Source organism: Podarcis gaigeae (genome assembly GCF_964106915.1).
Source record: "Podarcis gaigeae genome assembly, chromosome: 3".
Taxonomy (NCBI): Eukaryota; Metazoa; Chordata; class Lepidosauria; order Squamata; family Lacertidae; genus Podarcis; species Podarcis gaigeae.
The window spans coordinates 25,934,471-25,951,214 of record NC_139680.1 but is presented as its reverse complement, the minus strand read 5'-3'; the positions used below and the strand labels follow the sequence as shown (position 1 = coordinate 25,951,214).

The 16,744-nt window shown below is 41.6% G+C and overlaps 2 protein-coding genes across 4 annotated transcripts in view; one reads left to right on the top strand and one right to left on the bottom strand.

Moving 5' to 3' along the window:
- TRAPPC12 (trafficking protein particle complex subunit 12) overlaps positions 1-2,396 on the bottom strand; it is a 647,809-nt gene extending 645,413 nt beyond the window's left edge. The window contains exon 1 of the mRNA XM_083730203.1: positions 2,391-2,396. The gene's annotated coding sequence lies outside the window, so the exon portion shown is untranslated. The remainder of the gene's footprint in view (positions 1-2,390) is intronic.
- PXDN (peroxidasin) overlaps positions 1-16,744 on the top strand; it is a 78,296-nt gene that overhangs the window by 10,845 nt on the left and 50,707 nt on the right. For all 3 annotated transcript variants that reach the window (XR_014561900.1, XM_083729910.1, XM_083729909.1), the window contains exon 2: positions 15,939-16,010. Coding sequence is in view for 2 of the 3 variants with exons in the window: in XM_083729910.1 (XP_083586036.1) it covers positions 15,939-16,010 (72 nt within the window). In the remaining variant the exon portion in view is untranslated. The remainder of the gene's footprint in view (positions 1-15,938; positions 16,011-16,744) is intronic.

Below are 16,744 nucleotides of genomic sequence, written 5' to 3'. Positions count from 1 at the left end.
CCAATATTGTTTCATTTTTGTTATGTGCATGAAAAGGAATTAATATAAAAAATGTATATGTTCAGGTATCTATTTTACATACCTCTTTATGTTTCATCTTTTTCTGAGTGAGATTGCACTGTTTCCAATAGAATACAATCAAAAACTTTCATTCTACGTATCCACAGGCTTTAAGGGGCTTTAATCATTCTACTTCTTACTTTACTGCTCAAAATTTGATTTCACTGAGAATTGTAAGAACTCTTATGCATGGAAGTGAAAATGTCTAGAATTCCAACTTTTATAAAAACATCAAGCAAAAACAGATATACTTAAAATATAATGCCAGTTACAGATAGGTAGCCGTGTTGGTCTGCCATAGTCAAAACAAAAAAAATTCCTTCCAGTAGCACCTTAAAGACCAACTAAGTCAGTTCTTGGTATGAGCTTTCGTGTGCATGCATCTGAAGAAGTGTGCATGCACACGAAAGCTCATACCAAGAACTGACTTAGTTGGTCTTTAAGGTGCTACTGGAAGGAATATTTTTTGTTTTAAAATATAATGGCCTTTTTTGGTTTTCATCACCAAATGGCTTTGCAGGAAGAGAATTTAAAGATCAGGCTACTCACAGGGGTTTCCTGTTCAGCAGCATCTGCCAAAAGTGGTAATAAAAAAGATGTCAGAACACTTTTTGACTACTGTTTTATGGTTATATATATCATTCCTAAATAACAGTTCAGTGTCATAACAGCAGGTCAAACTACAATGGAACATCCTTGATTAAAAGGCCCTATCTTAGATCAACTTAAACATACCAAAAGAGTCTTTTGAGTCCTCACCAGAACTTTCCCTTGTTATCTCTTTCCTCAGAAATATGTAGGCATGCTAGTTTCAGATGCTGCTCTGACAAGAGCTAGATACTTTTGCTTTGAGCTGGGAGTGGTCCATAGGGATGTCCTCATATTTTAGTTGCAGGTTTGACAGCTAGATTGTTCTGAGTGTCTAGATTCTTGATTCAAGACATCAGGTGTTATAAATTTACCTTTTTGGTTGGAAAGTGAGTTGGTCAGCTGAGTTAAAAGCGTGAGAAGGAGGTGGCTGTCCCAAATGGTAGTGAATTGCACTTCCCAATTCATTTTGGAAAAGGGATATGCTGTTGTCACACTTGCATTGCACTGTTGCTTTCAAATATATTTATCTACACACAGCAAGTCATTTCAGCATTTGCTTATTAAAGGGAAAATAAAATAGCGCTTGTTCTGTGAATAATTTGGCTTCTAATAACAATCCTTTAGTTTGAGAGGATGTCAGGCTTTGTCACTTAGCACGTGTGACGTACACCTGTTGTACAAATTCCAACAATGTAAGCGATCTTCATTGTGCTGAATGATACAAATTGCTCATAATCACAGGTGAGAAGCCATCTGAATCAGGCTTATATTCAAGAATTACTGATTGGCTTCAATCCAGAGTAGCTATTTTGGTCGGTAGGCAGCAATCCCACATATTACAGTAACCTCCTGTGACATTTTTGCTTTGATGACTCATTCTGTCAGAAACAAGCCACTGCTTAGTTTTTAAAGTTTACTTCTTCAGCTCTTAGATGAACTGCAGCACAAACATAGGAAAAATGCCCCCCCCTTTTTTTTCCAAACTGGATTTTGTAGCATAAAATAAACTCTGTCTAGATGGACAAAGTCGTACGGTGATTCACACTAAGTCCACATGAAGATAACGTGTCTTAACAGTGCTGAGTGCTCAAAAAACATATGGTAGACTTTTGAGACTTGCTGTACTTATTGCAACCCACAACCCCAATGCCTGCTGGGTCTTCTTTTTGTAATGACTGCTGAGTCATGTAACTTGGTGGTCGTAAAAACCGGCATGTGGATCCGCAGGCTTTTCATGGAGATAGTGAACGATAGTGGACGATCGTTAAAACACTTCATTGATGGCTAATTCTGAATTTCAGGCTTCTGGTGCACAGATGAAGAAAATCTTTTAATCCATTTAAAATGCAATTCCTTTGCCCTTTTAGGTGCTGAAGCCCTGCCACCCAGTGGCGTAGCGTGGGTTGTCAGCACCCGGGGCAAGGCAAGTAATTTGCGCCCCCTAACCCGTGGATTTGCGCCCCCTAACCCCTAGATGTTGCGCCCGGTGCGGCCGGCCCCCCCTGCACCCCCCACGCTACGCCACTGCTGCCACACCTCTAATCCATCTTGTTCAGGCAGCAAGCCTCATTCACTCAGCCTCCCTGTGAACAATATCACTTTTATTGTATCCTTCACATTGTTGAAATCAATCAGTTGCAAAAAGCCGACCCTCCTGGTCTATGAGTCACACAGCTTCTATTCAGCTACTATACTTCACCCACTGGGCTGCACTCCAGAAGTCCTTGCAAGCTCCTTTCTTTCCACTGACATCCAGAAACTGTAGTTTATCTTTTTTTAAAAAAACAAATATGAAAACAAGAGAAAAGATTGTGTCTGGTTACACAGCTGCATCATCCTGATATATCAAGTGTGTTCTTGTTATACAAGAATGGCAGGAGTTTTTTTTTGTTTCCATTTTTAAGTGTAGGTTCCTTCCCCCCCCCCCTTCCTTGGATTCAGAAGGCTGGATGTTTATGTGATTCTGTTTTTGTCGTTCTTAATTGTTGCCAGGACACTGGTGATATTATCTGAGTTGCAAATGCTAATCATAAGAATGCACTCAGGCCCGATGAATTTAATAGCCTCAAGCTGTTAACAAACATATATGAGACTTAACAAAGTAGCCCTGGAAATGACAGACACAGCTGTGGAATTTGCAGCAGTCAAGTTTTCCATCTGGCTCTTTCTATAGCTAAACACTGTGGGCAGATTGAGAAAGTAATGATCCACAAGAGGTGCACCCATTTTGTGTGGGTTTGGACTGCTTGCTACAGTACAAAAAGCACACATCCAGTGTATGTTGTCTGATTGAAATTTAGATCGCTTTATGCCAGTAAATTGTCACAATCATAGTCTTAGATTTTTTGTATATATATGGAGGAAAGTTACCGTTTAACACACTGTCTAAATGCACATTAAAAAAAATCTAGTTAATACGTTTATTGCTCTAGCTAAAGGCTATGACAAACTTGCAGCAATAGTATTACTAAAATAATACAGAACACACATCCGTAATATAAGCCAACATTGGCTTATAAGTAAGAGAGAGACGATACCAAAGACACCAACAAGCTTAAATCTAGCTTGGTTTTAGATTGAACCTTTGAATCTCCACAACAACTAAGAGTGATTTTTTATTAAACTCCTTTTTCTTGATTATTTTATTTTATTTTGCAGCCAGTGTGTAGAGTGGCATTCCCTGTGTTACGAAGCTGCTGTTGTCTCTCAAAAGAAGCCAAACCATTTATGTTGGGTTGTACCTGCTTGCTTGTGTGAACCAAGGTTTCAGAAAGCGATCTCTTGGGTCTCTTTCTAAGGGGCAGGCTAACGGGTAATGAGTGATGTCTTTCACCTGAGGCTGGCCGCAAATAAGAAGTCTGTCTGCATATGGGACCTTGTTTTGGCAGCCATCCAAGGCTTCAGTGGGCATCACTTAGAAACACATCTGAATAAAGACATTTCTTAAGGAAGCTGGTGAGAGTTTGGTTGGATAACTAGCGCTAAAATGCTCTGTTCTCGGGAGAGGATACCAAGGGGAAAATTTGTTGTTTCTAATTAATTGCAGATCCTTTCTGTATTTTCCCCAGAAGAGCCAATCCCTTAGTTGGCACTTATTCAAGGTCAATGCAGAGCTCAGTTCTGGAAAAATAATAGTCTAAAAATCTTGACAAGCTGCTTTTCAGAATTGGTTATCACCCACTTAAGTAGAGCACAGCACAGGAAAATGCCCAATTGACATAGTAGACATTATTTTAATATATTTTAACTGAGTGCAGTCTGCTCTTGCCTTAATTGTTGGCCACCCAGATTCTGTATGAAGATGAGTTGCTGATATTCCTGATGGTAAGAGTAGAGCTTCCAAAAAAGTTATTCTGCACAGTTTCCAAAGCTTTAATCAGACCCCAGATCTCAATGCCATATAAAGCATTAGAGTAAGCACTTTGCTACCAAATATATTTAGGGCAGATTCAAAAGGTTGACCTCCCTTATTTTAATAGAACTTCATCAATGTCCCTATGGTTTTCTGTGCTTTGATTTTCACTGGCTCCATATGATTACAGTGGTAACTCGGGTTAATTCGTTACTTAATTCATTCCGGAGGTCCGTTCCTAACCTGAAACTGTTCTTAACTTGAAGCACCGCTTTAGCTAATGGGGCCTTCTGCCGCCACCGCGCGCCGCTGGAGCATGATTTCTGTTCTCATCCTGAAGCAAAGTTCTTAACCTGAGGTAATATTTCTGGGTTAGCGGAGTCTGTAACCTGAAGCGTATGTAACCTGAAGCATATGTAACCCAAGGTACCACTGTACTTCCAAGAGAGAGTTTCACCCAGAGTGTGCCCAGGTATCTAAATGAGCGAGTTTGGGGGGGGGTTGTTTTTTTTGGGGGGGGGGGTTTGTAGCTTGCTGTACCATTTATATATAGGACTGTGTTTGCCAAAAACCATTATCTTGGTCTTAGAGTAATTTATAGATAGGCTTTCCTGTTTACAGTATGTACTGAACACCTCCAGGAGATTTTTGAGGCCCAATCAGGAAAGAGAGGAGCACTAAATCATCTGCATACATCTAGATTGAGATCTTTCTGTTCCTAATTATTGGAGAGGGTAAGTATGCGTTGGCTAAATATGACAGCAGATCATTAATATAAAAGTATAAAAGAGTGGGAGTCAGAATGCAGCCTTGCTTCACTCCTCATGACGTTTTAAAGGCACCAGTCATATCACCATCTAAACTTCCTCTGACCCTCATTTCTGTGCTGCCATATAGTTAGTTCTTGGATTAATCGCAGGTGTATAGTCGATGTTAGCAATATGAAAATTCCCAATTAAAATTCTATTCCAACCCATGTGCCAAATATATGTCAAACAGATAAAAGAAATGTATTAATTAGCACATCCTGACCATTCATTTTAGTCATATGTACTTCCTAGAACAGAGTATATAGCTTTGCCTGAGATCAGACTGACAAGGAGAACAAAGAATAGGAGGATGGTGTCAGGGTGACATGAGAGACTAGGCAATGATACCGTAATTGCTTCACTAACATGGGGGGAAATGCTATTAAGATCCCCTGTAATATTCAGTCTGCATTTGTAAAGTAAATACATCCCCTCATTGTGTGTGTTCTGCTGCCGAGTGGAGGAATTGTTTTAATTTGTTTAGGGCTCATCAAGAGCATCTGTTCAAACAGGAACTAGATCAGTGTGACTTTATTGTCTAATTAAATGAATTAAATAATTGTCCTACAAAGGGACTAATTGGTTCCCGTCCATTCTTTCAAGTGATTTGCATTGGGACCCCTGCCTACCCCCTACCCCCAAATAATCAACTACACATTTACAGTGGTACCTCGGGTTAAGAACTTAATTCGTTCTGGAGGTCTGTTCTTAACCTGAAACTGTTCTTAACCTGAAGCACCACTTTAGCTAATGGGGCCTCCTGCTGCCGCCACGCCACCAGAGCACGATTTCTGTTCTCATCCTGAAGCAAAGTTCTTAACCTGAGGTAATATTTCTGGGTTAGCGGAGTCTGTAACCTGATGCGTATGTAACCTGAAGCATATGTAACCCAAGGTACCAGTGTACACTGATCCAGTGAAATGATTTTGGAGTCCTTGTGGAGTGTTCAATTAAAAAAATAACACCTCATATAGCACCAGCAGAAAAGTCCATGCTTGGGAATAAACAACAACAACAATCATTTTTCAACCCTTACAACACGTCTGCAAGACAAGCCAGTATTATTTCCTAAATTCCAGATGGGAGGACTGAGGCTTAGGAGGGATTGCCTAACACCAATTGGGTTCATGGCAGAGGTGGGATTCAAACCAGGGACTTACCGATTTATCGCTCAGTCTCTTAGCCCTGCATATGGGATATTGCATATGGGATATTGTATATAGCGAGGGGTTGTCAATGTGACCCTCTTCAGATGCTCTTGGACCACAACTCATATCATCGTCCAACAACATCTGGAGGTTCCTGTTGGCTGTCCCTGATTATGTCTATCAGGATTTCCCAAACTTGGGTCTCCAGCTGTTTTTGGACTATAGCTCCCATCATCCCCAGTTATCAGGACCTGTGGTCAGGGATGATGGGAATTGTAGTCCCAAAACAACTGGAGCCTGAAGTTTGGGGAACCCTGATGTATAATATACACTATATAGGGTCACCCTACATTAATAGGTGTTCAGCCATAAAAGGTGTAGGTAAAAGACAGCTAAAATAGTCTAAGAGGTGTTGCACCTTCCATATGAGCCAAGTATCAAACCTTTAGAGCTTAAAAAAAAAACCCCATTATTTTTAAATGATATGGAGAAAGAAGACAATGCAGGTCTATAAAATATTGGAGAGAAAGTAGCTAGATTCCCCGACAACTTCTTGTTCTCATTACAGTAGGATTAGAGGACAGCCACTAAAAATTAGTTGGCAAAAAGTACTTCTTCATGCAAGGCATACTTAGCATGGAATTCAAGGCCTCAAGGCCTCAAGATGCAGAGATTGCTGCTGACTTAGATGAGGTGGTCATTTCTAAAAAACCTCTTTGAATGTCAATTTCTGGGGGATAAGCAATAGGTTTATTGCCATCATTCTCACTACCTGAGGAATCCCAGAATCAGCTGGCTGGCCATTGTGGGAAACAATATGCTGCTCTAGAATAAGCCCTGGGTTTGTTGCTGCAGGGCTCTACTTCTGCTGCCTAACAGGAAAACACAGCTGTGGCTGGACTTCTGTGTCAGATGTTGGTGATTAGAGCTGACCACATACTACAGAATGTGTGTGGGTAGCATAGGGTTATCCTGGTTGCTTAAAAATCCTCCTTCCTTCATTTTCTTACTTCGACTATAGGTTAGATGTTTGTTTGTTTTGTTGTCTTTTGTGGTTTATCACTTGTATTTGGAAGATGCTCGGTTTCATTCTACATATTCATTAAGATAAACTAAAGGAAATCTTGTCAGGTGGTGGCTTCTTTTTACTGTTTGTGTACACGCACAGAGACCAGTCATAACAGGCTCTAGATCCTGAGGCTTCCTGCAAAAAACTGTTACGTGCATAAAATGATTTGCACACCCACTGGTGCACATGCACTAACAGATACTTTCCCAGGGCCCCAGCAGCCAGGTGGAAAGGATGCTGATGGAGGCAGTTCTGGGAAAGCGAAGCTTGATCCTGGCTTTCAGCAGGAGGACTGGAGGAGCAACAACATGGCCATAGTCTCCTCTTTGAGAACCCACATGTTTGCACTAAGCCATAGTTTGGTTTAGCTTTACATGCAAGCCAGTTCAATGATTCACCTCTTTTCATATAGCCAAATCATATGGATGAAGCTACAACCAGTGAAACAACACAGCGCTCTCAGCTTTTACGAGCCCTTCTACATTCTGAGTGAGATAATCATAGAGTTGGATGGGACCACAAGGGTCATCTAGTCCATACCCCTGCAATGCAGGAATCTTTTGCCCAATGTGAGGCTCTAATCCACAACCCTGTTCTAAAGTGACCAGAGACCCAGTGTAGGGCCTTTTCAGTTATAGCACCCCACTTTGACACATGCTGGAAAGCTTCTCTGGTGCTGTCTGTGTAATATTTTCAGTCTTTTGCTATCTCTTAGCTTTAGTCTGGCATTGTTGTTTTTCTGGTGTTCATAGGAGTTGCTTTTGTTTTGTTTTATTGTCTTTTATTGATATTTTATTTACTTCAATATACAAGCTGTGATGATGTTTGTTTTTAATATAAAACAAAGCCTATGAACTTTTGAAAGCGAACATGGCTGCCCTCTTGTTTATACAGTCATACCTCGGGTGGCAAACGTGATCCATGCGGGAGGCACGTTCGCAACCTGCAGCGCCGCGTCTGCCGCAATTCAGCGCTTATGTGTGTGACATCATTTTGTGTTTTTTCGCATGCACGAGCGTCAAAACCCAAAAGTAACCTGTTCCGGTACTTCTGGGTTCGGCGCAGTCCTCGACCCGAAAATGCACAACCCGCAGCGTTCGTAACCCGAGGTATGACAGTATAGCATATGCTCCTCTTAATGCTAAACAGCATTTTCTGTCCTTGCCATAAGGTAGGGTCCCTGTTGTTTATAAGAAAAGTAGGGAAGCAGTTGAGGATGAAGATAAACTGAAAAAGTCTTCATTGGGGCCTGTTCAGACTGCTGCCAAAAATACAAGGCACAAAATCTCCCAATGTGAGTTTGAAGAGCTGGGGAAAGGGCCAAAGATGCATAGTTGTAGGCAGAGGAGGATCTAGAATAGGTCCAAAATCCATTCCCTTGGCACATATAAACATAGAGTTTTACGGGTGCTTAGAATATTGGCAGGAGTTATTCTCCTATACACCAAACTCATGTTGTTTCAATTTTATAAAGCTTATATTTATTTGTTCGCACCTGTGTCCTGTTTTCATAACAGGGAGGGGGTGAAAAACTGTACTGACACAGACTGCAAATTCTTCCCACTCTCCTGGGTTTCTTGTTGGAGTTGTATCTGAGCAGGGCAACTAAGTTAATGCAGAATCACCTAGCTAACAAATCGGTTTGCTAGTTTTTCTTTTGACAAGCGAAAGGAGGAAACGAAACAGATTTTTCTCCACAAGAAAGAAAACCCAGCAAGATAAAAGCCATAACAAATCAATACCATGAACAGTTCAGACTGAAACTCCCCATTGCAGAACTGTTGTGCCAGCGACATACAGTGGTACCTCCGCTTCAGGTTACAGACCCAGAAATAATACCTCGGGTTAAGAATTTTGCTTCAGGATGAGAGCAGAAATCGCGCAGCAGCGGCGCAGCAGCAGCGGGAGGCCCCATTAGCTAAAGTGGTAAGGTAAAGGGACCCCTGTCCATTAGGTACAGTTGTGGCCGACTCTGGGGTTGCGGTGCTCATCTCACTTTATTGGCCGAGGGAGCCGGCGTACAGCTTCCGGGTCATGTGGCCAGCATGACTAAGCTGCTTCTGGTGAACCAGAGCAGTGCACGGAAACACCGTTTACCTTCCTGCTGGAGCGGTACCTATTTATCTACTTGCACTTTGATGTGCTTTCAAACTGCTAGGTTGGCAGGAGCAGGGACTGAACTACGGGAGCTCACCCCGTCACGGGGATTTGAACTGCCAACCTTCTGATCAGCAAGTCCTAGGCTCTGTGGTTTAACCCACAGCGCCACCCGCATCCCTTAGCTAAAGTGGTACTTCAGGTTAAGAACAGTTTCAGGTTAAGAACGGACCTCCAGAATGAATTAAGTTCTTAACCCAAGGTATCACTGTACTATACAATAGTACAGAGTGAAAATAACACACTTTCACAGAAACAAGACTTTGGGGGATTATGACAAATGATGTGGCTGTGTAACCACTGTACAGTAAATGCATTTCTTTGCTGTTCCAACCAAATGCAGTCGTACCTTGGAGATCGAACGGAATTGGTTCAGGAAGCCCGTTCGACTTCTAAAACGTTTAGAAGCCGAAGGTCCTGTAGCCAATCGGAAGCCCTGTCGGATGTTCGGGTTCCAAAGAACGTCCGCAAACCAGAATACTCATTTCCGGGTTTGCGGTGTTCGGGAGCCAAAACATCTGAGTAACAAGGCATTTGGGATTCAAGGTACGACTGTATGAGGAACTACAAGGAAAGCTGAAAAGCAGTCACCTGAAAGGCCCCCTTACTGCTGTTCCCACCCTTAGCATCATGTATGCCACTAGCCCTGCCCACTGGGCACCTATAACAACAACAACAACAACAACAACAACAACAACAAAAATAAATAAATATTTTTTTATTTGTATCCTGCCTACTCTCTTCGGCCGAGGCCGAGCTCAGAGCGGCTAACATCATAAAAGCAACATAAAACATAACATAATAATAATAATAATAATACTAATAATAATAATAATAATAAATAATTTTATTTATATCCCACCCTCCCCAGCCGAAGCCGGGCTCAGAGCGGCTAACATCAAATGTATAACACATTAACATAAAATCAGACAATCAATTAAAATACATCCTCAAATCAGATCAGGATCAGAATAAAATCCAATCAGATGGCAACCCGCAGATTAGGGTTGGGGACCTTAAATGCTCACCAGGTCCAACTGTTTGCAACCTACATCACAAAAGTAACATTCAACAATCATTAAAGGTAAAGGTAAAGGGACCCCTGACCATTAGGTCCAGTCGTGGCCGATTCTGGGGTTGTGGCGCTCATCTCGCTTTATTGGCCGAGGGAGCTGGCGTACAGCTTCCAGGTCATGTGGCCAGCATGACTAAGCCGCTTCTGGCGAACCAGAGCAGCGCATGGAGTGCCATTTACCTTCCCGCTGGAGCGGTACCTATTTATCTACTTGCACTTTGATGTGCTTTCGAACTGCTAGGTTGGCAGGAGCAGGGACCGAGCAATGGGAGCTCACCCCAGCGCGGGGATTTGAACCCCCAACGTTCTAATCGGCAAGTCCGAGGCTCTGTGGTTTAACCCACAGCGCCACCCGCGTCCCTTCAACAATCATTAGCATAGTATAAAATATTAATAATATCAACCTATAAAAGTTAAACAGAAATCCACTCAACAGTTACAATAAATAATTTCTAAACTATAATCAATAAAACAATGGCAAGCCACAGTACATAAAATAATACAATACACATTGAGAAGCAGAGACTAGAGGGTGGGACAAGGCAAGTGGAAGGAGGCCTTGCCTGATGGAGTCTCTCCCCTCATAGTTCTTCCTCCAGGAACAGCTCCCTTATGAGGACTCCTAGGACTCCTCTGCATTTCCTTTCTCCCTGCATCTGCTCAGATATAGGCTTCCTCTGTACAGGCAGAAATCCATGCCAACAGATGGACATATGGGGGCTAAGCCCTGCTCCTCAGTCACTGGGTAAAGCTCCTTCATGCAATTGATATATGAATAAAGATAATTATTTGAGAGAAAATAATTCAGTAAGACATCGTTCTACTAACAGGAAAGCTATTTAGTAAAAGGGATGCCAAAAAACCAAACTATTACAAAAATACAGTACTGGAAATAACCCAGAGCAGAGAAGACCCGTTTTAAGCATTAATAGAATAGAGAAATAGGGCATGATATGTCTGTCCAAAAATGGAAACTAATATTCTAGCAGAAGATGAATTTCCATTGTGTTTAAATTTAAAAGAGCTTCCATATTTTATGCAATGCTATAGAAACAAAGTAGAATCCACAAAGTTAATGCATTTATTTATTGGGAATGGGCCGTGCATATAATTTGTGTTGTGCTTATATGGTGGAATTGTCTAAAGATAGGCAAAGCGCTTATAGAAGAATCAACTGGACAAAGGCTTCAGAAAGAAACAAAAATAATTAGGTCAGCTATAAATGCCAAAGAGTGTTTTTGAAGAGCTTAATGTTAGCAACCACAATCACCTATGCCAGAAATTGGAAAAGTGAGTGCAGTTGCAGAATTAAAGGAGAAGGTGGCCCAGGGTTTGGTAGGTTACCGAAAACTAACTTGCATTGCATTGGTTGAAAAATTGTAATGTATTAGAAATACGGTGAAATGTAGTCAACACTTCTCAGCATTTGGAATGATATATATTTTATGACAATTTCATGGTGAATATCTTAATTTAAAAACAACTAAAGCTCTTGAACAAAGGAGGCTGCCTTGTACCCAGTCTCATTATTATTGTTAGTACAGTGGTACTTCAGGTTACATACACTTCAGGTTACAGACTCTGCTAACCCAGAAATAGCACCTCGGGTTAAGAACTTTGCTTCAGGATGAGAACAGAAATTGTGCTTCGGCGGCAGCAGGAGGCCCCATTAGCTAAAGCGGTGCTTCAGGTTAAGAACAGTCTCAGGTTAAGAACGGACCTCCGGAACGAATTAAGTACTTAACCCGAGGTACCACTGTATTGTTCACAATGATTGGCTGATGCACTTCTATGGGGAGGGAATTCCTGAGCAGCTGTCACAGAGAATGCTGTCTCCTCGGCTGCCAGCCTTCAACTTCTGAAAGCTGTGGAACTCCCAAGAGTAGCCCCTCTGCTGATTTCGCACCCTGCAGTGTGCAGGACCTGTCTCTAAGAGACAAGCCTAGCCAGTAATAGAAGCTCCCCTCACTCCTCTGGGTGTGTGGTTCCTTCCATAGCACAGAGGGGACTAGATGGAGTCTTAGTCTTGCCTGTGGAAGGAGTCCTAGCAGCTATGCTGGGTTTGCCGTTCGCAGATAGATGCCGCTGCAGAAGTTCCCATGACTCCTCTTTGTTCCTGGTTTTAGGGCAGACTCAGTGCTAGGCTTCTTCCTGCAATGAGTCGCCTTCCCAAACTCACAGGATACTACAACCCAAGAGGGCCTGTAGGGAGGAGGTGGTCTTCATAACTACAGTCATACCTCAGGCTGAAGTAGCTGCAGGTTGAGTGTTTTCGGGTTGCGCTCTGCGGCGATCTGGAAGTAACAGAGCGTGTTACTTCCGGGTTTCGCCTCTCGCGCATGCGCAGACGCTCAAAATGACGTCACGTGCAGACGTGGGTTGCGTTCGCTTCAGGATGCGAATGGGGCTCCGGAACAGATCCCGTTCGCATCCAGAGGTACCACTGTACAGGCATAACATTATTTCTAACTGGTTGCAGTTGAACAAGCGACACTTAGCCGCCCTTGGTTTATATAACATATTTTATATGATTTCCCCCCCCCCTCCTTGTTTGCTCATTTTTGCTGTGTGGATGACTTGTTTCCTGTTTCAGTGACCTTGAATAAGAATTTAAAAAGAATAAAGTCAACACAAGCAATGTAGTCTTGCTGGTGCTTGCAGATCTTTTGCTATTTGCGTGGAAAATTAACCATTGTCTTGTGTTAGGTGCTTCTCATTAAATTGGTGGCGATAACAGCTATATCTCCTATCTACCCTATTTTTAGGTGTTTGAAATCTTGTTTCCCTTCAAAGCAACTTTTCTTCCTGTTTATTGTGGTTCTTGAATGGAAACCCCTCTGTTCATTCCTTTCTCCCAAATATGACGTAAAACTGTGGAACAGTTGTTTTAGAATTTGCTCCATCCATGAGTAAAGAATTTGTAAAGGGTAATTTTCATGTTGACCCCCCCAGAAACAGGGCAAAAGCAGAAACAAAAGAGAAGAGATTGTATATCATGTCTGAAAACTTGGCATATGCTGAAAGATAAGTTTGCCCTCTGGGCAGTTTTTTTTTTAATGGAAGAACAAAGAGTGTCCAAAGAAAACATAAGCTCCCTGATTTACTCAGTTCCAAGATTTTGAAGATATCATTATATGGAAAGTATGCTGGTTCATTCCAGCTGTTACAGTGGTGCCTCGCAAGACGAAATTAATTCGTTCTGCGAATTTTTTCGTCTAGCGAATTTTTCGTCTTGCGAAGCACAAAATCCCATAGGAATGCATTGAAAATCAATTAATGCGTTCCTATGTCACGCTGGCCACGTGACCCGGAAGTGTCTCCGGACAGCGCTGGCCCCTGGCCTCTTGAGTGAGATGGGCGCACAACCCCAGAGTCTGTCAAGACTGGCCCGTGCGGGCAGGGGTACCTTTACCTTTACCTTTATGGTCTAAAAAAGTCCAAACAAAGCCAAATTTGGTACAACAAGAGTTTATTAAGTGCTCTTTAAAAGTCACACATACTGTAAAGAGCATTTCAAAATTCAAACCCATAATTTTTTAAAAAAACAGCAGAGTGGCCCAATGGTCACAGAAAATCATAAAAATGCAGAAAAAAACCACAAGCTTCCAGATTCTTGCAAACCCCTTCCCAACTGTTCCCCCACCCACCTAGCACACAGAAATTCAAATCCAGATTTTTTTTTTTAAAAAAAGCAGAGTGCCCCAATGGTCACAGAAAATCATAAAAATGCAGAAAAACACACACACAAGCTTCCAGATTCTTGCAAACCCCTCCCCAACACCAAGTCCTTGAATTCCAAACACCCCAACCCGAAATCCAAACCCCCCCAAAAAAGTTTTAAAAGCTTAACTTACCAAATGGCTGCAAAAGAAGTTTTGGAAAAGCTTCAAAAATCACCAAAGTCTTTAAAAACCTCAAAAAAGGCTACTATGTACACTGCGCTCTTATGAGTTGCTCCTCAAAGTCAAGTCGCAACTGTATTAATGGTGTTAAGAAAAAGGAAACAAACTTGCAAGATGTTTTCGTCTTGCGAAGCAAGCCCATAGGGAAATTCGTCTTGCGAAGCAGCTCATAAAATGGAAAACCCTTTCGTCTAGCGAGTTTTCCATCTTGCGAGGCATTTGTCTTGCGGGGCACCACTGTAGTGCCGAGAGATATACATATTCCCCTGCATTTTGTGGTGTTAAGCTCAGGGTTTTAACTGAAAGATGGACTAATTAGATCAAACTTTGTGTCTTGTTTTTTTACAATATGAACATGTTCTTCTTTGTTTATTTGAAACTCACTTTCGTAGGACCTCTTTCCCCCATCCAAGACATGAGTTACTTTCAGCCAACTATGTGCGAAATCCTTATTTTGTAAAGCAGCCGACGCACATCCATGCCCAACACATATTTTATCTCTCTAAATCAGGCATAGGAAAACTCAGCCCTCCAGATGTTTTTGAGACTACAATTCCCATCATCTCTGGCCACTGGTCCTGTTAGCTAGGGATGATGGGAGTTGTAGTCCCAAAACATCTGGAGGGCTCAGTTTGCCTATGCCTGCTCTAAATGCTTCAGTATTCAAGTTTGTGAAATGATGGGTTGTTGCGGTTGCTGAACTCTTCACAACATGCATCACTGTTCACCAACATGTTGTGTGGGGTGTTGTTGCAATTGTAGACGAGTGGTCATATAGATAGACGTGGAAAGAATTTCCATAGGTTTCATTCGGCTCACTCTAGATTATTTAAACCAGAATTATGTAAACTTTTTCAGATACGAGAAGTATTAAGATTGTCTAACTTTTTTGCTTGAGGGGCCATATGTGAACTATTCTAGTCACAGAACTATGTGCAATGTTTTTATCTCCTTGCATTTATTATGCAAGTGTGAGTATATTTACATCCATTTTAAAGCAGGAGACCTTGAAGACTCTTTCTCAACACACTGAACTTTCCAAAGCTCAGTAGGTATTTGGAGAGGGAAATGCTGTTTTAGTAGCAGTAAACAAAGGCATTCTTCAGTTGACAGCTGCTGTGATTAACTAATTATCATCAAGTGTTTAACTAATTATCAGTAGTGTTGGCTAGGCTTTATTGTGATTCAACACTGGAGCAATTAATTATTTTATACCACCTGAGCAAAGTGACATTTGTTCATGTTACCATAAAAGGTAACAGGCTTTCAGTTTTATTCAGGCTGAGTGTTAAATTCTTACTGAAATTTGATTGTTGTCAAACCTTGGGTTACAGCCGCTTCAGGTTGCGTTTTTTTGGGTTGCAGACTGCCGAAACCCGGAAGTACCAGAACGGGCAGTCGCGCATGCGCAGAAGCGCTAAATTGCACTTTGCGCATGCACAGAAGCACCGAATCGCAACCAGTGTGTGCACAGAAGTGGCACTGCGGGTTGCAAATGTGCATCCTGCACTGATCACATTCGCAACCTGAGTGTCCACTGTATTTGTTTACAAAACAGGCTTTATTTTCTTTGAAGAATAGACTAGAGCAAGGTGGATTGAGAAATATATATACATATAGCAAATGTATATGCTATATACATATAGCAAAGCGGATTGAGAAATATATATACATATAGCAAAGTTGGTAGCAAAGTTTTTTGTTTTAAGATCATTGAAATGCTGACCTGAAATGCTAATCTCTATACTAACGAGTCTAATTTGTTTCATCAACAGGGACCTGCGGTTTAATAGGATTAAAGAAATCCAGCCTGGTGCATTTAGACGGCTTAAGAATCTGAACACCTTGTAAGTTTCATCCCTCATAAAACCTACTTTCCTTTTGTAAACAGTTTAACAATTTATTATAATATTTACAGCTGGGGTGGGGAACCTGTGGCCCCCCAGATAGTACTAGACTCCCATCAAAAAGTTTAGGTGATACACCCAGTTAGAAATTTCAATAGAAGCCAAATTGGTTGGTGTTACCTTGTGACTGGACACAAAAAGCCATTCCAGCCTTCAGGTGGTAGAAAGTCAGTCATCTTCTAGTTTTAAGATTGTGTTCTGGAACAGTAAATTCAGTATTCTCAAGCTGAACACACAAACACACACACACACACAAACACACACTTGGCGGTGGGGAGAGAGAGAGAGCACACAAAGGACATCATGTTGGTCTTTAAGAAAAAAAATCCACAATCTATAAGCGGGCAATACCTTGATTAGGTTCAACAACACCAACAAAAATAAACTAAACATTTGGACAAACTCCCTGACAGTATGAGCTGTTTGACATTCAACAAACTACCTCACAAGGTGCTTGGCTATCCTTTAATAGAGGCTGTTAAGTAAATGCTGGATTGCAACCCAAGAGAGATGCTGTTTTAGTTTAGTGAATCCTTGCATTGGCAGCAGATTGGAATAGAATATCTTCGAAGTTTCTTCCAATCGTGTGATTCCATGAAAATGTCACACAGTAGTGAGTAAGCTGTCAGTTGCCTGCTTCGGTCTGGTTTGTAGGAGAACTTCTTAAATTTATT